We start from the raw sequence: 25,594 nt of genomic DNA, 5'->3' as shown, positions 1-25,594 counted from the left end.
CTGTCACTTCATCAGACTTCAAAGTTTGCAATTTGCGTTTCTGTGTGAGGATGTCGCTATGTCTGGGAGTAAGAGCAGGAGAAAAGGAGAAATGATGGACAGAAGGAGAAGGCAAGTCAGAGACAGAGGGGAAATATGTAACAGAAGAAAATGAGGGAGGGATCAGGCAAGGCAGGTGAAAAAGAACAAGAGTGAGGGAGAGAGAGAAAAAGACAAAAGAGAGATGGAAAACCAGTAAAAATAACTGTGAGGGTTGTGCCATGACCTAAGTTATTCCTTCAGATTCCTCCTCTCCTCTCCTCTCCTCTCCTCTCCCCTCCTCTCCTCTCCTCTCTTCTCCTCTCCTCTCCTCTGAATCAAGAGCTTGATAGAGATGATTCTCTCTTCTGAACAAAAGACCTTCTCCTAATCATCGCAATAATGCTGTTGACAGCTGACTGACTGACAATGAGACAACTATGCAGAGTATGAAGCACACAGCTCATCTCATGTCGGACCATTGTTAAGGGTGGTTTTCATTCAAGTACACACACACTCACACACACCACGCTCCCTTAGAGCTGTGTGTTACTGACTCAGACAGTTTTTGGCTTGTTGGAAACTAAAATACCCATACTCAGGAATGCCATCTGATTGAAAGATGTAAAAGAGAGGAAGAAAGTCATTTGTTTCTCTGCTTTTTTTTCTCCATTTCAAATGTTCTACAGATGAATAATTTGGTCTGTATATTGCCTGCTGGGGGGAATGGGATGTGAGGGACGTTCGGCTGTCAGATGCAGGGACAAGCTGTCAGGCACTGTCATTTTGTCATAGTCACACAACAGTACCATGTCTTAATTTCAGAGGAGGAGCTGCAGTTTTGCTGGTACAATAACAGAATTAGACAATGTGGACTAGGGGTGAGAGTGACTGTCAAGTGATTTTGTTACTGAAAAGGCGCATTTAATCCTGGCAACAGCCTCTGGATCTCCTACCTGCCAAATGATTTTACACTTGAGATTCTCTTGGTATGAGCTACAGCTTAAAAAAAAAAGACAATAAAAAACTGTCTGGTACGTGTTTCTAGGTTTTTCACTTGGCATAAAGTATAGTGGAATATAATATCTCAAAGTTTAAAGATAAATGTTTGTTTTTATTACAAATGCCAAATGGAGGTCACCTGAACAAGTTCTGCTTAAAAGTACTTATTCATTAAAAAAATAAATAACTACTGAGCTTATAACCTTTTGGGAACAATAAATTATTAGATTATTTTTACACCTTTTCATTACACATTGAGTTACAACCATGTACATTTCCAGGGCGCTGAGCAAAACTCGGAAGAGACTCAGCAGCCACATATTTCTTCATTCTCTGTTTAGGAGCGGCTGAGAATAGCTGGTCCTTCGTAAAGGTCAGTCCACCGAAAGTGAGCGTGGTCAGGTTAGGCTAACCCATTGTTGCTAACTTCGGGGCTAACCCCCTCCACTTTTCCAGCAACTGGGGAAACAACAGACAAGACTTGGTATTGAGACACACTGTAGCCTATACTGTACATTTACTGCCGGATTGACAACTTACCGCTAACCTTTTCCTCTGTGCCGCTCACATCACTTTTCTGACACTCGCTCTCTCCAATCTCTCTCCATATCCAAATGAATAGATATTTGGTTTGTTTTTGGCATTAAAAAAGATTTTTTGGCCTGTGGGGGTTCTCGTTGGGCCTGTACAATTATAGGGAAAACACTGGTACAATTACAATACTTCTTCCTTCTGGACGGTGGTTTATAGTCCCAAGATGTAGAACAAAGCGGTATAAAAATAGCTTTGTTCCAGCAGCCATCACTCAGATAAACAAGACGTAACAACATTGCACAGATGCTATAGAAGCAATGTTGTTTATTTCCTTTTACCTGCATTTTACTTTATTTATTCTAGCGGTTATTTATTTCAGCGGTTTTTATTGATTTTTTTTTTCTTTTTAAGTCCTGATTATTGGAGCCTTGAGCACTTTCATCATGTCTTTCTATTGTCTGTGTTGTTTGTAAAAATGTGTGTCAAACTGGATGCCTTGTCTACTGCAAACCAATTCTACCTATGGGTACAAATAAAGTAACCTGAGCCTGAACCTGATTTTCAAGATCCTCTCCAGACATGTTTTAAAACATTAAATACTCTGCTTTGAATAATAATTTATATCTGACATAGTTTTTCCACAAAAAAGTTTAATTACTTAACTACTTAGAAGTTTAACTTCTGGATGAAAGATGTCTCCATTCTCAGTGTTTGTGCACTGGAGGCTTCAGGTTACCACGTCACATTTTATAAGTAGGACACTGGACCATGATTGGCTTCCAAACTAGTTGTGATGTCACAAATCATTGTATGTACATGCCTTAAACTCAGATTTAAGACAAAAACATATAAACTTTACCCCTTCAGCAGATGAATGTGAAAACAGCCCTCTAGTGTCAAACTCTGCAAATACATCAATCTGTACAGTGAACCTCAAACATCTAAGTCAAGAAACAATAAGAATAACATATTTTTGAGTACAGGGGGACTTTAAGCTTATAATATGCCTGCATCACGTGAGAGGATGACTACTTATGACACAGTCTTTAATCTCTAACTTGCAGATCACAAAAAAAACCCCAACATTTTTGTGACCTTCTTTTGGACTAGTTATTGTAATGCTATAAATGTGGTATCAGTTGTCTGCAATAGTACACAAAGACTGCAGTGTGGGAGTGAGGATGAATCTGCTACCCTTGATGCAGTTTCTTAAGCAGAAAACCTTGTGGACTTACAGTACAGCCTCTTGTAAGGGCTTCATTAGTAACTTAAAGTAGTTGCCATGTATCCTATAGAATGTTTTACAGTAGTGTAATTACACTCAATGATCATAAACATGGTACTGTGTAATACATAATATTCTCTATGTTAGAGGCTGAAATAAAATGAAAGTGCAAGAAATGGAAAACTCACAGCATATTAAACATCATTCGGGAAGAAGCCATTAACAGAGGAATTCCCCCAAGGCCTTTTTTTGCAATATAATTGAGTTACTTAGCAGTTACCCCCATCTTATAATCCCAGCCATTTTGTTCAGCTAAGCTTGAATCATAAGGTTTGCTAAAAGACACTCATTTATCAATATCCAGGATGTACCTGTCCCTTTTTTTGTTACTGAGAGGAAGAGTTGAAATAAAAGGTTTGATATTAAAGTAAAGAAGATGAACGATGGGTTATGATTGCAGTTTTTGATGTCCACATATGATCCAGTCTTAGTTACTTGGCTGCCTTTGCAACATGGGGAGTGCCGACAAACTGCACTGCTGTTCATTACTTCTAATGTTAAAGGCATCAGGATAAAGGTTAAAATGTGGAGTATTGCTTACAGTAAGGTTCTAAATGTCACTGCAGGTATCACATAGTGGTGGCAAATGTGTCAAGTGTGTTATCCGCTATGACTGCTATGAGTTAGTGGTTTACTTCTGCAAATATCCGGTAGCAAACACTCGTCCAACCAATGTTAAAATGACAGGATTCTGACAACTCGCATCCCTCACCTCCTATTCACACCGTCTCAATCTGCTATCAGGTTATTCATTTGGAGAATGACTGAAGTGAATAAATGAAAGAAAGAAACACTTTCACCCTTTCTCAGCTTTTTTGAACAGATGACATCTCTGAGCTTGGTCTTTTCTTATTTGTCTAATTTCCACTGTCTATGACGAATCAGAGAAAAGGGTTTTAACCAGGGTCAATGGTCAAAGATATTATTTTAGGTTAATTGTTATTGTTTTTGAAAAACACATGTGATAGTGAGGTGATAGCATTTGGTGCACATACATAAGAGTGGTAACAGAAAGTATCAAAAAGAGGTCATATCTGCAAAGAAAAAAGTAGATTTGATTAAAATATTTTGCAGCAGTACAACAGTTATAAAAACCCTGAAAGGTGTTAGAGGGCCACTTGATTTCAACTGATAAAATACATTAAGTTTATGGTGTTGTTTTGGTAGTAAAAAAAAAGTGGTAGTGATGCATCTGTAATTTGCATGGTAATATGTCATTTATTGTTGCCACCGTGATGTATGTGCACCAACTCTGCAAAATAAACCTATCAAAAGTTACTCTGCTCATTTTTCACCTTCAACTACCAGCCCTTGGACAATTTCTTGACAAAATAAAAAACAAAAAGACAAAACTCAAGTGTAAGCTACCTCGGTGAAGTCGCCTGCATAGTTGGAGGGAAACTTCTGCACCCATAATTCTCCTTGAGACATGCAAATACATCATCTCCTCCAAAACTCCCCACCCACTGCCACAAACAGCGAAAAACAAGCACATAAAAAGGCAAACTGTTTCTTATATTTCACTGTTCTGGCGGGGGAAGCTGTTTGGCCAGACATTTGCTCATGAATATTTAGATGGTGGTGTTATGAATATGCATTAGTACACTGGAGCGGCGGTATCAGCACAGATTTATGAGCTAGTGTAGGAGATAATGATAAAGGAGGAGATAACCTGGCTACTGGTATGATGAACAGAATGCACACAGCACAACAGAAGGGAACACACGCATGTAAGGACACACACAAACCCAGATTCCATTAATATTAAATCCATGATCTGCTTTTGAACATTGTAAAACTGAAAACAAATCTACAGGAAGACTGTAGAGCAAAGTGAAATTTGAACAAAAGCAAACCAAATAGAACTGAACTGTCAGAGGGAAATAATTTGGGAAATAATATGAAATGGCATTTCTATCATTTTCAGGGTGTGACTGTGTGGTTTGTTTCTCCTCTGCCCCCGGCTACACTGAGAAGGAGAGTCGCAATCTTTTTTATCTGTGCAATGCAGTACCTGTATGTGTGTGTGTGTCATTGGTGCATGTGTGGTACCTCTTAAAGTGTGTCAACAGTGATAACACACCTACTGCCCACCCCATGGTTGCAGAGATATCGCAATCTGGTGCCTCAGGTGCAGGAAAGCCGGGAAGGAGACGAGACGCATACAGAAAAAAAAAAAAAAAAAAATACTGAAATAGTTTGGAATATTCCCTGCAGGAAGGAGGTGCAGATTGGCACAGACACCATGCAGAAACCTGCAGGAAACAATTTTATTTTAAAGAGAAGGTTTTGTTGTGTACAGTTATAATTTTCTGGGTGGCCAAAGTGCTTTAGTTCCAAATATATTCAATGCATTACAACTGAGCAAGGTGGGTCACTTCAAAATAAACAAAATGCTAATTTTCCGATGTAGTTATTCAGCATGAGAATTCTTTTTTTGACAGATATGCGGTTACCTTAATATTAACCTCCAGTATGCTAAATATCAAGGTTATGAATTTAAATAAACTCCATAGGGCCCCAATAAAAATCACTACGAAATATGTGACAGAGCTAATTAAACTCCTACCATTGCTGGGTAGAAAAAAAAAAACTTCATTTCTCATGCATGTGAGTCACTGTGAAATTATTTTACTTAGCTTATGCAACCTTGTTAGAGGCAGCTGATGTGACCCCCTTGCAAAAAAAATGTCAAAGGGATCAAAATTGACTTTCAAAAAACCTCAATCTTTTTTAAAGACTGCTGATCAAAATAGCAGCAATGCAAAAATAACTTCTGCTAGTAAGAAATAAGACCTTACATTTAATTTTTAATATTTTTAATGAAAGAGAATCCTGTCTATAAAGTAGAATTATGACAGCTTTAAGTTTGTGTCATAAATATTTTACAACCAATTAACTATCGTGCCAGTTTCTACTGCTACAGATATGTAGATTGTGAAACTCCATAGGGCTTTATAAAAAAAAAAAGTTGAGTGTGATGGTGAAATCATTACTCTAAACTGCTCAACTTCATCCTGCATATCTACATGAAGTCACTGTGTAAACCTGCTTACCACAGGAAAAATGCATCATTTCATTCGACAAAACACCAAATATTAATATGCAGTCAAATACATGGGAGGAGGACAATAACTTCCAAAGCAGCTGAGAACTACATTATGTACCTCTACACAAGGCGTTCCACAATAACTGGATGAGCAGGAGCTGATGGTGCCGCACAGCTAAGTCTTTGTGCCAGTCACAAAGGTAGCGCCTAGCAATTGACTCCTGCAAAAAGAAACTACTGCTGCTGCCATTCAGAGAGAGGAAAGCAAAAGAGGAGAGAAAAATACAGGAAGGGAAAGAAAAAATGTATTGTATATCACAGCAAGTGGTGACACAAGGTTAGTGCTTTGGCACTGCCTTCACTGTAGTTCTTCTCTGAGGACTTGAGAATGTCTGTGTGAATTTTTTTAAGAGTTCATCACAACCTGAGTTCTCACCCCGCACCCTGTTTTTGGTAATACAGAGGAAACAGCACTGCTTACTATAACGGCAGCAGTTAGCATAACAAAAGAGAAGGAAATAAGGAGGCAGGGGAAAGAAGGAGAGATGGGAGCATGTCAAGTATGTACGGAGGAAGTTCTCCGTTTATGAATATGTGTGCGCGTGCATTGAAGTGTGTCTATGCGTGTCGGCATGTGGGCACACATGTGTGTGCATTAGTAATAAAGCCAGAGGCTAGAGCTGGAGCACAGACAGTCAATGTGCTTTAATGGAGACTATGTGCTCACTGCGGCGCGGCATAAATGATAAATTATTCATCAGCTTCAACACCAGAGCTATCATCAGGCCTCCGTTATTATTACCGGCCGATGGTCAGACGTCACTTTAAGATGCAAAGAAAACAGCTTTAACTTCACAGAAAATGGTCAAGCACACTAAGGGGCAGGGGGGAACGCTTGTTATGATGCCTGAGAGAATGAAAAGTTGTAGACAGAAGGTTTCAGTCGTTTACTGCTCCCAAAACTCTCACATACTCCTCCTTTTATCCCTCTCTTCTCACTCATTTGCACCGTATTCCTCACCCTCCCTGTCTACCCCCGTTTATTGTCATATTATATGGTCAGCCGAATCTACCCTGTGTCCCTCTGTCCTTGCATTCATCTCATGTCTGTCCCTCTCTCTGTGTGTCCCTCACTGCCCCCGCCGTTGCTCTTCCTTGCTCCCACAACCCCCTGTTTCTGTCTCTAGTGGAGGAGGTGCCAGGGCAGTGTAATTGGTATTCAGGCTCTGTCAGAGCCAATGCAGAGCCCTGTTAGCGGAATAAGAGAGGAAACATCCTTATCTGGATTTCCACGGTAACCAGAGGGTGGGTGGGTGGGGGACTCAGCTACGCTTGCTGCACTTATTATTTTTTATTTTTCTTTCATTTTTTTTCTCTTGTTTTCCATCTTGTTTTCTCTCATCGTCCTCCCCCTGCTGTCTGTGCTAATTATTGACTTGCTGTGTGTTCCAGGCTCCCGGTGCGCACACACATATACACACAATAGGAATGCACACATTGACTGGAGCCTATAATGACGCACAATTGCATATAGGCAAGTGCACACGAATACACAGAGATGCGTGGAAGAACACCTGCCTGCACATGCGCATGCATGCACTTGCACAGACATTACACAACCTTATACACAGACCCCTGAGGGGACTTTCACAGGCACTGCTTCCCCACATCTGCATCTACCACACTTATTACACACGGACTCTCACACACATATATTCTCTCCACTCCCTCACTGTGTCCTCTCCACTACAAGACACATGTACTTGTGCAGCGCCATTATAAGGCTATTTTGAGGATGTTGAGTAAATGTAACCAGCTCTTGACTTGAACTGCTGCATCCTTACGCACTGCAAAATGTGACAGTGGCTTGAATGAGAATTAATTAAGGCAACTTTTTATATATTGGCTTTTAAAACAGAGCAAGTAATGGCATAGGAGAAGACTTAATCAGTGATCAGGAGAGCAAAAAACAGATAAAGATCATAAAACAACAAAACTGTCAAAATACTGTTATATATAGTTCAAAACAAATCAATTTTACCAGGTCAAATATTTAATCTTAACTTTATTTGCAACATAGTGTGACTTTTCTCTTATTAGGTTTTGAAATAATGAGGCAGAGACTGATGAAAATGCAGACAGGCAGCAGGAGCAATGCCTCATTAACATATTTCACCTTTGACCTGAGTGGAACAGGTCATTTTTCCTCCCGCATTAGGAGTTCAGGACATTGGAAAAGTCCAGGTAACAATGAATTCACAAACAATGGATGTATTACTCAAAAACGATCAATACAAGATACAATTAAAGAAAATGAAACCGTATACAAATTGCTAGTAAGAGAGAAAATCACTGACCACTGACTGGGTATGGTATGATAATAAAGTTATGTGCTTTAGGATTAGATATTGTTTGATTTTTAAGTTTTGACTGAGGATATTGGTATGAGACTTTCTATTATAATGATGTCTAAGGGGTTGTAATTTTCAGAAATTAAGCATGAGTACCAGTGGAACTCTGAAGTAAGGCTTTGCATAAATAAAAAAACAAAATTCTCTCCCTCCACTTTCACATTGTTAATTATGAAACACTGGGAATATTTTCTATTTTTAGAAATATATTCCATCCACAAAACTCAAATCACTTATTCACAAATTTTGGAGGGACAGTGTTTGACTCTCTTGGTTGGCAGTAATATTGACATTAAGCACATTAAAGGTGCAGTGTATAGGATTTAGTGGCATCTAGCAATGAGGTTGCAGATTGCAACCAACTGAATACCCCTGATCTTCCAAACGTGAAGGAGAACCTACAGCAGCTGCAAAAAGTCCTCTCTAGAGCCAGTGTTTGGTTTGTCTGTTCTGGGCTACTGTAGAAACATGGCGGTGCAACATGGCCTCCGTGGAAGAGGACCCACATCCCTATGTAGATATAAAGGGCTCATTGTAAGGTTACGAAAATTCTTAGTTTCACGTGCACTACACTAATGAAAACATACTTATGAATATCATAACCCATTTCTGCCCAGTCTGTTCCACTAAATTCTACACACTGGACCTTTAACTTAAACCAAACTTTTGACCTCTGCCATGTCATTCTCAAAATACTGACAGTGATAAGCATCTTAAGATCTGATTAACTCTTTGCACACACAATATATTAGGGTCTTTTTCTGAAAGCTAATGACAGAAATCTGACTAATCTTGGTCCTCATTTCACAGATGAACTGGATAATCTTAAGAGAGTTGAAATCCTACAAGGATAGAAACTACACAGAATTTGGATGATTTCCTCCCTCTCTCTCTCTCTTTCTGTCTCTCTCTCTCTCTCTCTCAGCGCTGGTGCCAGTTACTAGCACAACCAATCCCTGTCTGCCGTTACCTGAGTTGCCATGGTAACCCTCCCCCAAAAAGAATTTATTTCAGGAAGCAACCCATCGGCAACAACCTGTGACTCTCTCTCCGTCTGTCTCATTCTCTCCCCTCTTCCTCCGTCATCATCCTACTCTTTTTCTTCTCGTTCATGCACTTTAACTCCTCTCCTCTCAGTGTATAAATATAGAGAGTATCCTTCCTTCTTTCCCTCGTCTTCCTCATCTCTCTACATTCTATCCGTCTGTTCGTTTCCGCCTCATTTGCTGTCACAGTCTGTCCATATTCAGCCACTGGGTTAGTTCATTTGTAGCTACAACCAGAGGAAATGGTGCATCAGGCTCCTTCACTAGGCTGTTATCTGTACTCATGGTTGGAGCTGTGTGTGCGTTTTGTGTATGTGTGCGCAGAAGAGAGTGCGAATCTATGAGAATGTTTCAGCCTGTGTCTGTGGACATGTGTGTATTTATGTGCATCAGAAATTGTAATTGTGTGCGTGTGTGTGTGCGCACAGGAGCCCGCATGTGTAACTGTTTGTGCCAATTATTTCATTACCGGCTGACAGATTTCTCTTTCCACTATTACTGCTCCCCTAGCCACAGGCACCGGCAGAAACCCCAGCAGTCACACACACACACACACACACACACACACAACCAGTTCAAGTCCATCAATTAAGGAGGCAATTTGCTCAAGTGGTTCCACCTGGGCCAAAAGGCAGGTGGGTGGCTATGCTCTGTTTACCTATCAGACACTATTAGGGCTGAGATGTCACTGGTTTTTACTTCTGCCCTTCCTCCATGATGTCAGTTCTGCCTTTTTGTATGCCTACATGTCAGATAGGTTGTGTATTAAGTGTGTGTTTGTGTATGTGTGCGCAAGATTATGTCAAGTCTTCAGATGATAACTGGAATGTACTGTATCTGTCAGTGTGTGGCAACCAAATGACAGATGATGCTAACAGTTTGTGGATATGGTGTGTGTGTGTGTGTGTGTGTGTGTGTGTGTGTGAGTGTGTGTGCATGTGTGCATGTTATGTGTCAGGTTATCAAGCCGCTGCCATGTAGGAGAAGTAGCAGATGCCTTTTCTGTTCACACACATCTCCATCTTTGACAAGATTGTTTCAGTGATCCCTCAATGTGTGTATTTTTTTTGTGTGTGTGTGTTTGTGTGTGTATGCTTCAGTGTGGACTGTTTGCATGTGTGTGGCCTCTGCAGCAATAGTTCATCCTCTCTGGAGTCCCATAAGAACCTGCCACACTCTGTGTGTGCGACTGTGTGTGTGTGTGTGTGTGTGTGTGTGTGTGTGTGTGTGTGTGTGTGTGTGTGTGTGTGTGTTTGGGCAAATGACCCTTTGTGGCTGTACATGCATATGTATACATGGCTGCCTCTGTGCCTGTGTGTGCACATCTACGCTTGCTTGCAGCATTTATTCACTATCTTGAAGAAGAGTGTGTGTTTGGAATGTATGATGAAACTTCACACACGCACACACCACGCCACACACTCACACAGTCTGTTTGATAAATTAGACTTGGAGCTACAGGAATTTGCTTTGCAATGTACTGAAGCAAACATGAGATAGTGCATACAGTCTGTCAAGCTCCGGTGTATATTTGCAGGACTGTGCGCGCGTGTGTATGCATATGTCTGCATTTGTATTTGTCACTGCACCTCTGCATGTTAACGATGTGCACAGACGTTTGTGGCCACAACGTCTATCTGCGATCTGGCAACGAACCTCTGCAGAAGGAGCAAGGCTGTGTGTTTACATGCCAACTTCACTGTGCAGATGTGCACTCTGGCACAGCAGAACACATGCAGGAAGTGAATCGCACCAACAGGACCTACGTGTCAATGTTTCCTCTCCCCGCCGTTTGATTTAAGTAAGGGCATTCTGTTTCCTGCATCCCACAAGCCCTATTTCCTTTCAACTCATTGGATGTGGTATTATCCTTGGGCTTATGTGGCAGCGCACAAGGTATAATTTATTGTCTGTTCAGCAAGGCAAATGTGCAAGCCTGGCATATTTCATTTGCTGAATACATATGATTATTAAAATATGATTTTTTTCCATCTTTTTTTTTTGTTTCACACTGTGCGGTGAAACACTATCAAGGGTACGTCTGATTCATGCCCTTACTGTGAATTTCTTGGTGATAATAACCTCTGAAAAATGTAATACTGGAGGACGTGAACACACACCGTAGGGGAAAAGGAGGCTAGCTAAGTCAATGTTATGAAAGAGGAAAGATGTGTGGCAGAGTCAGATCACATCAATGCACATCAATACATACCAAATAGAAAAAAGTACATTACTTCTCAGATGATGAAACACTAGATTTCAAAAAGCAGTGACCCACCTGCCCCCTTATACATACTTCTATTTGAGCTCAAACAGACACCTTGCAAACCCCGGCTGGTTTAGCACCCATAGCCATGAATATACAACATAACTTGTGAATTACTGTGTACACAGTGTATATACTCCATGTATTACTTTTAAGTGAAGAATGTGGCTTTAAATATTCCCTAGTAGCAGTACTGTAAAGAAACAACATGCCACAGAAGAAAGCTTTCTGTATTCATGAGTTTGGTTTTAACAGTCCCTGCAGGTACAATAATGAAGTTCCTCTCCCCCATGTGGAATGGACCGTAATGATTATGATGAAGCAGAATCGCCGGCTGTTTTGCTTTTCTTTTTTTTTTCTTTCCCTCCCTGCTGTTGTATCGACAGAGCTGTAAACATGAGCATAAAACTATATGCAGCAACGATGTTACAGTCAAAAAAAAGGGGCTAAATACAGGAGAACTCCAGCTCTTTGTGCAACAGATGCACAAATCTCATCCAACAAATACCACTAAAAGGCAATGTCGAAGACTTAAAAAAAATCAGCATTTTCTGTTTTTCTCAACAGGGACGAATTCAAAATATTTGCCTGCTTTAACCATCTTAAAACCTTAATATTTTACAATGATTTATTCTTAGTCTGTGTAGTACAAAACACAATCAATTTGGGCGTGATAGCAGGTACCAGCTCTGTGTTTTGAATTTAATGGATCACAGATTCTGCTGTTAATAAATACTCCACAACTTCATAAGACAAGAGGTTCCAATGAGTAAACAAGACAAAACATGCAATCATTTGAATAATGTTATTCAAGCAACCTGTTGGATCACATTTTGACACCGTAATGCTCGCCAGCTTCCTCAATTATGCCAACGATGATCACCAGAAGTGCGGCAAACGTGTTGAGTTATCTCGCTTTGTTGCATGACTAACATCCATGTCAGCACCTTTCCCTCCGCATGGTATAATGACATTAGAAGATAAATGAGCGACAACGCTTGTTATGACCCATAATGTTATGGCTTGTCCTTTACAGTGGGCTAAACCCATTTTCTCTTACTGTGTTAGATCGAAAATAGGAATTGGAACCCCACAAGCAATCTATTCAAGGGTGCAACAAGCTAAGGGGATGTGACGTGCCAATGTTTTTTAGTGATTTTCATTATGTGGCATTCTATTCTAATTCATTTTCAATTGGAGCATAAGAGCTGCCACCGTAAGCAGCACAAAAGGCAGGAACGAACGAAGGAGGATCTTGTTTAGCTGCAAGACATCCCGAGAAAGAAAATAATGATCTTTATGAAATTGCTTTAGACACAATCTGACAGCCGAGACAAAGCAAGTGGCTGGCCTTGTTTGAATCGATAAAGCCTCCATTAGTTTTCTAAAGAGTAACATGCAATTTGTTTCGGTGGAGCAGCATAGCATCGGTAATATTCGGCCTCTTTGACACGAAAAGCTAATGCACTATCGCCAAGCTAATGTCAGATTAAACCTACTTTTCTGTCAGATGAAAATGGAAAAAAAAACATTTCGAACGCATTGGATCCATAAAGCATGACCAAGCCTGTTATCACAGACACCACATTTGTGTCACAATGGCCTCTGGGGCCAAGCTTTTGTGAAGAGAGAAAAACGTTGTTTCTCAGTCCATTCAAATGACTGTGATCTCACTCACAAAGAAGATCAAACTTCTTAAGTAGCTATTGATCAGCTAGATGAACAGAGACACAGCGATTGATCGAACAGAGGAATGACCTCATCTCTACCTTTGACACAGCGGGACAGCACAAATTGAAACCGCAGAAGGGTAAGCACACTTCTCACCCATCATTTCCTCAAGAATGTGTGGATGTATCACACTCAAGCACCCTGGTGGTCACTGAATCAATAGTCTGGAGAGTTAGTTTATGAATAAAGGGGCAGAGGGTCCAGCTCAGTTCACTTAAATCAGCACTCTTTAAGCTTGTATATCTTGATAAATACTATAAGCTTGAGTTGGATCATCTGAGGGGAGGAACCATCCTCTCTGTGAGAGATGGCTGTGATGGACATGTTGCCAGTGTTGCAAGAATAGACTCAGAGGAATCCGCCCTTCCTTAGAGGAAAATGCTGATCTGAGAGAATCTTTCTCCCACCAGCTGACAAGCTGGTAGACAAATGGCCCTGCTAGTCTCTAACCTCTCAAACTACTGGCCCTCCTTCTCCTTGTCTTACTCAGTATGTCTGCCAAACACTGCTCCTCCTCTATCCCGTCCTGTATGTGTGTGTACATGCACTCACATGACTAATTTATACAGCTGAGCTCTATCAGATTGCAGTGACCAGAATGCACTTCCTGGCTACTGCACGAGGTTTTAATTAAAGATACAGCAGCTGTTATTAAAATCACTCAATCCTTTATGTTTTTCCCCACATCTTAGCTGAACAACCAGGACGAGCACAGAAACCAATCTAGCAATCTGTGCTAGCTTGCTGATCTGTGCCACAATCTATTGCATGTGTTACACATTTTATCACCAGCATCTGAGGATGTAAGATGTAGCATTGCATGTCCTTGCTGATTCAAGGTTTTACAGACAGAGTAGCTAAATTCTGTGTCTTCAAGCTTGGATTGGTAGGGCCTCTGGGAATTTTAGACCGCACTTCATGGTTGGAAGGGCAGGAATGAAGTGTGTTAGGTCAATGTCTTTCTAACATCACTATTTCCAAAGGCCAATGAGTCTCTCCAGTAAAACTGGAACCCAGTGAGGATCCTCACAGCCAGCTTTTCATTAGAGCCTAACTCCAACCACTGCCTTTTTATTGTCCCACAGCACTGCCAAAACGCAATCAATAGGACTTTAGGAAAACAGGGTGCAATAGTGCACACTTTTTACTGTCCCACAATCGATAGGAACTGTGAAAAACAGTGCCATGAGTAAATATTGGCGATTTAACACACACAAACACACACACACACACACACAGATAGAAAATGCCCCCAGACACAGGACACAAGGGGGTCGTTTGGAGTGGGTTCAGATTACCTTGAAAAACCACCACAGGTTTCTGCTGCAACTGTGATTGATTCATCGAACTGAATTAATTAACAAACCTTTTAAGTAATGAATCAATTAAGCAATTGATTAATGTGCATTACCCTTATGGATTACAGCTGATACTGACCATTAAAGATAAATTGTGCTCAATTTAAATCGGTTTACAGCAGATTACACACAGAGGAATGCTCTGCTTACCTATGTATACCATTGCTGTGAGGGATTTGAAATCATTAAGGATTTGCCAAGTAGAACATGGTGATTGTGGCATCTACATTGCTTCAGTATGCTAAAGGAGTATTACTGCGGCATTAAATACACGCATATTATCTTTATGTCACTTGAGCCTAAAGCCGTGCTTCAGGACTAAGTTCTCTAAAATCCCTTCTTTCTTCAGATTAATAATAGATGCATAAAAAGGAAGAAATACTTAATGACTACACCTCTGCTGCTGTATCTCTAAGTCATATTGAAGTCTCATACTGCAGTTCATTCTGGCCTTGGTTGTAATTAAACACATCTACATCTTTTAGATGCAGGTGATGGTTGGCAAACAATGACACCTTTTAAAAGACTGCGCCTGAAGTGCATTCAGCATTCTGCTTCTTTAGCACAAACTGAATTAATATTCTGATGGAAAAATGAAACATTCACAGATGGCACAATGAGTGGAGTAATTGGACTGAAATCTCTGCTATAAGAATAAAAATAGGAAAACAAGATAGTATGGCATAAAGAGGAAACACTAACAACTGTCAATATAAACAGTTGTTTAGCAGTCCTGCAGTATCTTACATAACCATCCATTGCTTGACAAATCTGGTGCATAAAGCCAATGATCCTATGAATTTGCAGTTGTAGAACTGGCCCCATTCCTGCTGAAGAGCCTGAAGAATTTGTATGGCCATTGGCAGGCAATGGGGTCGCATCTTGAAGGTTGCAAGCGAGGGTATTCTGCATTCGAAGCATTGTAGAGAGCACAGGCAACAAAGCCTGGCCTTTTTCTTGCAGTGACCTGAGCTTTGAGTTGAGGGCTTTTTAAAGGTGACCTGATTAGGCATTGTTCCACAAGGACCTCTTAAAATAAAAGCACCTATTAACTTATTGTGTGACAGGCAAGCTGCAAAGTCACAAGCTGAACAACCTTTGATTACAGACTTTTCTTTTGATTAAATGTTGGTTTCCTTTTTTCCATCAGCTTTTTTCAAGGAAAAACAGTGTAAGCTAGACAACAAATACTGGAAGACAGAAGCTATTTAAGAGAAGACAGAGGTGGCAGTACAATGCAAGCCTACGTACAAATTAGGGGAAGAAACCATCAAAGGACTGGTCAGCATAGACAAGACCTTACTCCTTGGCAAGCTGAAACTGTGGTGCCTGTGGTACTGACTGCTTCCACGTCTGATGTGGCCTCTGACAGTCTACAAGATTCCCATCACCGAAGTCAAGAAGCTGGAGAGAACAATCAGCTCCTACATAAAGAAGTGGCTTGGACTTCCGCATTGCCTCAGCAGTATCAGCTTGTATGGGAATGGTGCACTGGAACTGCCTGTCTCTAGCCTCACTGAAGAATACAAGTGCACCAAAGTGAGTCTCAAGATGTTGGGATACAAGCAAATGCTCCCAGGCTGACCCCATTTGAGACTGTAGAGCAACAAAAATCTGCTCTCAGGCACAGAGACATTGTAGGTCAGGTTCAGCATAGGAGAGGTGGGTCTGGTCTCATGACAAGTTGTCCCAATGCCTTACCCATCCTTACAATCTTTCTAAAGGCCACTGTACCTGGAGACACAATCAGGTTCTCTGGCAACTGGCAAGTATCCTGGAGCAAAGGAGAACTTATGCCTGTGCCATTTCTCCCCAAACAACTGGCTTCTCTAATACCACCGCCTTCGTACCAGCAAGACAACTCCCAAAGCTTCCAACCACAAGGAGGGAATCAAGCCTACTGGACACAGCCTGTGACAGGAAAATGCAGGTGGATCTAGACCAGAAGCTTATTTTTCTGCCAGAGATCATGACAACAAATCTCAGGCTGTACCTTGTCTTGTGGTCTACCTCCCTATGCATTGTGGCATTACTGTGGTCATTGTCAGAGGCTGCCGAGTGTAGCAGCCATTGGGTTTGGCTGAAGAGAAAGGACCCGATCTGGGCTTCAAGGTGACCATAAATCTATAGGAAGGGGTAAAAGCAGTGGGGGGCACACCTGGGATGCCAGATGTCACTATTGAGCCCTCTGGAGGTGTTGTAGGCTTATCATTGAAACACCAGAGAAGGAGGGTGCCTGCCTGATGACCACAATGAAGTGATTACCCCCACCGCCACTCAAGAAATCAAGGGAGTGCTGATTATTGTAAGGTATAGTTACAAATCCTTTGAGCTCAAATACTTGACATACTGTAATTAACTAATGACTTTAGACATGACAGGGCTTCCCTTTCTCTACAACCTACATACGTGCATGACACAAAGCATTTGCCACTGCTTGACCCAAATCTGCCTGAGGCTCAAAGCAGAGCTGTCATGCCACAGAATGCCTAATCCATATCTTTTTAAGGAGGATCCCCAGGGCTGGGCTTCTGTCTGTGGTAAATGAAGACTGATTTTGGTTGCCTGATGTCAGGTGCTGTGTATGAATGCACGTATGTCTGTCACTTTGGCCCATTATGGCTCACCCTGTGGTTTCACCTGAGAATCAATAACTACAGTCATCAGGCAGACCGGTGGCCTCTTGGGGGTTTAGGGGGAGGGCAGAGGACGCTGAGAGGCCACTGGGGTGTGCAGACACATTGCTTTATGAATTAATAAAAAGAAAATTTCAACTTCTCATTACCAATATGCCTCTCTTTGAAGTATGAAACTGCGACGGTGTCTACTGGCAAAATGAGTACAGTTAAAAAGGAGTTTAGTAGAGAGATTCACTGGTGAGTCTCTTCATAATGCCACATGGGTAAAAGAGCTGGCTTGTTTGAAATCTACTTGAAATTAAATTGTGTTTTCTGTCTTTTCAAGCCTATTTTCTCAGATACCTATGAAAGTATTCATCCCAAAACACAAATCTGTTTTGTTAAACAAAGTTGCCTACTAATGCTCACTGGTAATAACCCAGATCATTCTATGTTAAATCAAAGAGGACTGCATTTGCTGTTGCACTTTAGTCATGGCACCAAGAACATTAAGAAGCAAAAGCACATCAGTCATTCAAGATTATTCCGTTTATCTTCTTTACAGCTGAGAGCCCTCAGATTTCTTCATGATTTACACTGATGCACTTGAGAAGATATTTTTCCACAAATAATGATCTTCACCAAGAGGGAATAGGTCTGCTATTTTGACTATTTAACTATAAACCTCTGGAATCTCCATGATGCTAATTTTCACATAATTCCACAATTATATTATTGTATTACAAGAGAACTATAGTCCTTTTAGATTTTAAAGAAGCCCCAGGCTGATCATGCAAAAATAATGTTTTAGAAGTAAGTAACATATGGTTATCTCATCTTTGGAATGAAACTCTTCAGCATTTTACCCTATCCTGAGCCATGAATTCACCAGAGAATTCCTCTACCAAGAACTATTCCATGAACCTGTCAGACTCTCTATTGCCATGTGACAAATATCTCGGCCAATGAAGAGCAAAATGGGATTTGCTCCATTGCTTGAATTATTGAAGTGGACAGTGTGAGAAATTTATGGTGCAAAATTCATCCACATTCCCTATGCATAATGTTTTAATATGTTTCCATCCCCAATCCACCCCTCTCTGCATCCTCATTTCTCAGTGCACGAGATCCCATGTCACATTATGCAAGAGAGCTGATGCAATGAGGTGTACAACTCCCAAAAATACACTCACTGGCATGTTCGGGTATATCTAACGGCTGGCAGAGGGGTGACATTTTGTTTCCTCGTGAGCATTCCCATTGCGAAAATCACCTTCTTAGATGTCTAGCTAGCTAGCACTCCCACCTTCACCACTATGATAATAACTCAGGATATGTGCTGTCGACAGGCTACCTTCAGATAACTCACCACCTGCGTGCACATCTGCACCACCAGCAGTAGCTCACCCACATATATGTAAACACAGATACAGACGATAAATCTGTGACCTGATGAAGAAGAGAGTAAAAATACATTTTTCTTGTTTGTCCTCTTCCTTTTCTTCTGTATATGTATTTCACATGGAGTGTTGCACAGCCCTGATGTTCTTAATGCTTATGAACCAATATGTGAGAAAAGATTAAAAGGGGTCTGTTCTTTTTTAGGCCCCTTGTGCATGCCTTTCATTATCCTCATCCCCACAAGACTCTCACTAATGCAGTCCTTTGAATTCATTTTATCAGTTCGTGTTATTAGCCCTTACAGCTGTATTTGACCTTGGCCATTCTTGTAGCCTAAAGTGAGCATATTCTCAGCCCTCCTTTGTGTGCCTCTTTCTCACTCTCTCTTGCAAGTAGATTGCAAGTGGGACCTTATAAACCATAATGAACTTAAATTGCATCTTCTTGCCACAGAGCAAGCAGCAGCATTCCCCCAAAGTTAAAAGCTATTTGGTGTCAAGTTTGAAAGCAGGCAAGAAAATGCAGGCTTAGGGGAAAAACACCTCGGTGTAAAAGCACAACATGATACAGACAAACAACTCTGCAGTGAAGGTCAAAAATATTGCCTTGCCAGTCAACAAGCTCAACAATGCTGATGGCCTGAATCTAATGAGAGTCCCTCGCATTAACACAGCCGTGAGCAGCACTTTTTTCTGTACTGTTAGGTGGCCACACAATCCTCTTTTTGACCTCTGTAGAAAAGGCTAGCATGCCACAGTAAATTAAAACTCTAAAAGAAGGCTTCGGGACATGTGCCAGTACAAAATCCTGAACACCCTTTGTCTCCAACTTTGGCTGACAGATACGTATTTTTTCTTCTTTCCCTCTCAGTATGGCTGGACATTCTCCTACCCTACAGTAGTCATGGACTCACCACGTTGAGGAGAGATTGTTTGCCACTGCTTGACCTGAATATTTGCCCAGGGCCGGAGGCGGGGACGGGATGGCAGGCCATTCCAAGCCATGCTTCTTGAAAACCAGCACAAAGAAAACCCATGACCATTCCTAAGTGCCAAACAGACTCTGCTTGCCCCGGGGTATACATGTATAAAGAGAATATTAAGTGCTGTTTCTTGTGCCAGGTTCATAGAGTACAGTAATTCTTTGGGTTACACTATTTGACTTTCATAAGGAGTTTGAGCAGTAAGTGTACTCAACCTCTGCGTGAAGATCTCCCTGTAGACAGGTATGATTTGTATTTATTATGCTACATTGTAGGTGGAATTAATGGCTTGTTACGGGGAATAAGCTGCCACACTGAAACATCAGTTACGTTCTGATGGATTTCTGCTGATTGCCAAAGTCATTAAATCACATGCCATTCACTCAGCCAAATGTCAGCGAATGAAACTCAATTAATTACCCCCCAAAAGCTGAACCACTTGCCACAATGCAGCCATGCCCGCAGGCTATGCCATCCATACAGCATGAATATGATGACAGACATACTCTGGGCAGTGTATTGAAGCACTGAGCCTCGCTGGGGGGAGTGTGAATGATGATCGGGTTTGAAATTTACCCCGGCTTGAACATAAAAGGGGCAGAATACACAATAGAAGATAATAGGACGACATTAGAGCCGCTTGACCTCAATGTTACCCTAAAGCTAGACTCTAGTGCCATCTATTGAAAACGTTTACACCAAATGAGTACTCTGCACAAACACTGAACTGATGTTTTAATGCTACTTTTTTTTCTGAAAAGAAAATATCTTCAATTAAGCACAATTGCAGGTGAGGAAGATCACAGCTGAGATTCTGAGGTTCATTCAAATTGATTCTGCTTTAGTGTTGTTCAGATTGGATTTTCATTTTAGCTGTACTAAAAGAAAAAAGTCAATTTTTGACTGCAGTTGCGCCGAGGCGACGGATACATTCCGCATTGTAATCACTGTTGCGGAAAACTTCATATAAACTACATGGAAGGTGGTGGCGCGTGCAAACATCATAAAAGTGACATGTAAATCAGTGGCGGTCTGAGTGATTACCTTCTTTGAGCAGGCGGGAGTGAATGAGGAGGATAAGAAAGCAGCAGATCGCTGCTCCGGTCAGTGCCCACGCAACTCTGAGCAGCTGCATCCTGGCGCAGGAAGGTTTCTGGCGGACCGAGACAGCCGTGCAGCGGGAGAGAGACACTCCACCTCAGCTCACAGACACGCACTGACTCATATTCTGTTGGTCACGTAATTCAGCATTCATTCCCTTCATGCAAAATCCCCACTTGATAGTCCGACTGAGGTGTGATCAAGAGGTGGATTCCGTAAAACAACAAAAAAAAATATATATGCGCGCTTGCTTCGCCGCCGGTGCGTCAGAGTGGCTCCAAACACTGGGGCGATTAATCCCCAATTACCGTCTGAAGGGCTGTCATCTTTCCTCACACCACTTCTCCTTCTTCTCCTCACTTCTTTTTCTTCAAGAGTCTCTAGTCGGCTTCACCGGAGTCTCGCTCACGACAGGTTCGGCGGAGCGGGGTGCGCCCCTCGGTGTGTCTCCGTCTTCGAGTGCGCACGGCGGTCCACGGCGTTGCGGCGCGCAGATGATGATCACCACTCTCCGCTGCATGTTACGCACATCTCTCCCACTGCTGGAGAGGCAGAGGCAAACACTGCCAGCCAAGTCGCCTTGCAGACCCTCTCTCTCGTTTTCCCTCCCTCTCACTGCCGCTCTCTCTCTGTTTCTCTCTCTCTCTCTCTCTCTCTCTCTCTCTCTCTCTCTCAGTTCCTCACTACACTGCTCCGTCGTTCCGTCACTTTCCCTCTCTCTCTTACTGCCGTGGTTTCCCTCTCTCTACCTCTCCCCTACTCTCACCCCCCTTCTTCATTCAGTCCAATGCAACTCTTGCCATTTACGCACGAGAGCTGCCAGTTTCATAAAGTATGCATGGTCTGGATAATCTTCATGTGCGCGTCAGTGACTCTTGAAAACATTTTTTTTATATAACCAGAGGCAGTGTGGTTGCCCAATTCCCTTGATTTTTCTTCGAAAGGCAAATAAAACATCAAACTGAGCAAAGACCCGTCTGCGCAGGTTTCTTCTATCTAGTCTGGTCTCCAATCACATAATCTATAAAGATGAGAACATGCAGTTGCAGGCAGGAATACCACCTCTCTCTATCACTGTGTGTGTGTTCCTCATTGGACTTTTTTTCGATCTGCTTAGCTCCAGGTTACGTCACTACTCCCCCCAAATAATCTCCTCCAGCGACAAAGCATGAGATAGTGCAGCTATAAGAGAGTGTTTCCAATAATGCAGGTTTAAAAAGTGAGCAAACCGTGGACTCCAGATGATCATACAGACTGCGAACCAAAATAATTCAAAGTTGGAAAGACCCGCATTTTACCCCCATTTACCCATTACCCCCATTTTATTACATTTATTCATAAAGATTTAATTTTGACTAAAAAGGGTGCGCGCGTCCACGTGTGTGTGTGTGTGTGTGTGTGTGTGTGTGTGTGTGTGTGTGTGTGTTGGGGGGGGGGGGGATATAAGATGTGAAAGAATATAATAAATAAAATAAGATAAAATAAATTTAAAAAAGGTGCTGAGTTCAGGTGGATTTACTGCACTTCATCCCTGGATGTTGCAAAAGAAAATGTATGCCTGTTGAGGGAATTCTGCACCTCCATATAAGTAAAGCCTCTCAGTTATTGAAACAAGCAATAGGCTTTGGTTAGCCTGGCCTCAGGCTCATTTTCCAAGAATATTCAACACCCCCTGAAACCTATTACACATGTAGCCTAAAATTTCATCATATTACAAACATAAAGAATTGATGCCGCTGCAAATTCTTAAAAAGCCTCTTCTGCTCCCTTCACAGTGTGATGTTTAAAAGGATATCAGAATCCTGTGAGTGAATCCAATCCGACTGGAGCACGACCAATATTGGATAGCAAAACAATAGCTCATGTAATCTCCCCCCCTGCAGAGTGGAAACACTGCCATTGTTTCTGTTTTATGTATATTTGAATGCTGTTTAAACCTCATGTGGGATGTAGCAATAGCTGAAAATGTAAAATATTCATTCATTCAGTGGAAGACACTGGCCAGTTTGCGCACAATAGCCCATATGGCTGCTCAAGTGATCACTGCATCTGAAAGCTGCATTTCCTCCTTGGGGTACTTGTGAGTTTTATCCCAGCATTTTTGTTTTTATAATTGAATCAGAATGACATAGTTGGACGAGTGACGGTGCCACTCAAACCAGAAAACTGTCACTGCAGTGTCAATAAGGTTGGCCCCTGCAGCTTCTAGCACTAATTAGCTGATAACAGTCTCTGTCGGCTGGCATGTGTGCCAGACTGTGTGTGTCTGTGTGCATGCTTTGAATGTCTATGCCTTCGTTTGCATGTTGCAAATGTGTGTTTGTTTATATCATGCATGTGTGTGCATGCATGTGTGTTGGAGAGTGCCTTTTTTTCTTTACTGACACCTTCCTGCCTCCTATCTAACACTGTGATCCATCTACTGCATGGAAAGCAATTAACAGGGACTTGACCTCAACAAGAATTTAGGGTGGGAAGACTATATGTGTGTTTGTGATTGTGTGGGTGTGTGAGCATGTTTGATGTTATCATATACTGAACCTATACTATTCCATAATCACTGGAAAGCAGCAAACTAAATATAACTGTGTGTGCATAAAAGCCTAATTAGGAAACAGAAACACTGAGACAGTTGTAGTTATGCAGTTTGATGTGCCAGAAGAACCAATTACAACTACTCACAAGGTTGCCATCTTTATGCACTTGGTCCTGACACTTAACACATTTGAACCTGTAAAATGGTCCCTAAGCAACCAAACCATATGTACAGTGTTTGGAGCATCATTTTTAACACAAATTTAAGGTGGCAAAAGCAATTTGTGTAACTGTGAGGAAATATTTAGAACATGAAAAGAATGCAGTGAGTGATTTTGCTGCATGTTCCTACACCTACCAGTAATTAGACTTTTCTTTTAAGTTATTGATAAAACAGAAATTTAAGGCCCAACATTCGCTGCACAGCCAAGCCTCAAGCTTCACTTGGCACAGAACAACCTCTGGAATCACTTCACCCATGGCTTAGCACTGTATATGAACTCGAATAGTGTGGAGAGAAAACAGAGTAAATGCTGCTAGAATTCTGCTCCTTTCACACATCTATGCTTTTTCTTACCATGAATTTTCAGAGTGTATGAAACAGCATGGTGCAAATCAGAATCTGTCACATTGTTTCATTTGGATATTTAAATAGGCTTATATAAGTTCTTAAACCTTATGTTTTCGTTGACATTTGCTTTACTTTCTTATGTGTAAAAATAATAACAATCGCAAAATCAATCATTTTACTTTAAAGGGATACTCCAGCGATTTAGTATTGCACGGCCATAATGTTGGTGGACTTGAGAGGGACAGATGCAGCAATTTTTTGTTTTAATTTTGTTGTTTTGTTTTTCTGCGCGGGTGTGTGTGCATGTGTGTGTGTGTGTTTTGATAATTAATCAAACATATAGGGAAAAAAATGATACAACAGATGCTGACATATCCTGCGAGCATCAAAAATACTGGATTCTACATTTCCCATAAAGCAGCTAAACAGCATCTTTCAATAATTATGTTTTCAAACTTTCAAAAGCTCCCTCCAGAACCACAGACGACATTATACAACTTTCTATTGTATTATACAGCTTCATTAGTAAATTTGATGGAGTGGCCTTTAGATATGTTTTTTTCTTTTCATGTCACCTTATTTAAAATAAATAAAAGTATGTTTTTTGAGCAGAACATACAGGTTAAATTTGATTTCCTGTACACGGTACAGGTTAAAACACGAATATATGCATATTAGTATTTTATATCCCACCTTCATTTCTAGCTTGAACTTTAGTTTTATCACAAAGTACATGGGCTCATTTATGCACCACCACCTTGGGGACCAACTATTCTGTCTAGACACTATTATAAATCCCTGTGAGATGTTTGCCTATATGTTTTGTAACCCTCTTTTTATATTACAAGGGGCAAAAATATAGCAAAAATATTTGGAGATAACTTTTGGAGTGCTATGGAATTTTTTTTTTTTTGTAAATTATTAAACCATCTCCTTCCCCTCTATCCTCACACCACCCACCTACACTGCTACCATGTCTCCTCTCTCACTTTCTCCTCCTCTTACTGCCACCCCCTCACCGCTTCACTTTTCCTTGCCAGGAGCCAGGAGAGGCGTTACTTGCTTTGTCCTCTGTGCAGGTCACTGGCTATGTGCCAGACAGAGCCCATGCCAATAAAAGCCATGAGTAATGGCCTAAAACTTCTACATTCGCTGTGTTTCCCATTATTTCCCATGGCCAATAAATCTGAAGGAGGGCTTAATCAGAGGGAAAAGCTGGAACATACGGCTCATGTCCAGTAGGGTGTCCAACACAAAGATTCTTACAATTTAATCAGAGATAAAAGTTGAGGTGGCAGCCACCAATATGGTTTCCCTTGTGACCCACTGTGTCTTCTGACAGGTGGAGTCATTATTGTTTGGCCAGATGAACACACTCCTGCTGTCTCTCATGAAACAATGGCTGCCTCTGGGCCTCTGGGAGTCAATCGACTCTAAATAAAGTCCTTTAACAACCTAATAGAGAGTTAATTGAATAAACATTTCATAATCCATGAATTACCCAGTGGCGAATCCAAGTTTCACAGCAGGAGTCAGGATAGCTGTTTCCCCCTGTTTCCACACTTTATGCTAAGTTTAGCTAAGTGGCTACTGGTTCCAGCTATGTATACACTATACAGACATGAGTGATACTGAGCGTCTAATCTATCTCTTGACAAGAAAGCGAGTAACACATTTTCCCAAAGT

General features: G+C 41.3%; 1 protein-coding gene across 1 annotated transcript in view; it reads right to left on the bottom strand.

The window, feature by feature from the left end:
• LOC121890692 (chemokine-like protein TAFA-5) overlaps positions 1–21,373 on the bottom strand; it is a 99,283-nt gene extending 77,910 nt beyond the window's left edge. The window contains exon 1 of the mRNA XM_042403176.1: positions 20,746–21,373. Coding sequence (XP_042259110.1) covers positions 20,746–20,836 — 91 coding nt within the window. The 5' untranslated portion in view covers positions 20,837–21,373. The remainder of the gene's footprint in view (positions 1–20,745) is intronic.
• Positions 21,374–25,594: the final 4,221 nt, after the last annotated feature.

This window comes from Thunnus maccoyii, chromosome 23 (assembly GCF_910596095.1).
Source record: "Thunnus maccoyii chromosome 23, fThuMac1.1, whole genome shotgun sequence".
Taxonomy (NCBI): domain Eukaryota; kingdom Metazoa; phylum Chordata; class Actinopteri; order Scombriformes; family Scombridae; genus Thunnus; species Thunnus maccoyii.
Note: the sequence above shows the minus strand (reverse complement) of the source record. Positions and strands in the feature narration are given on the sequence as shown.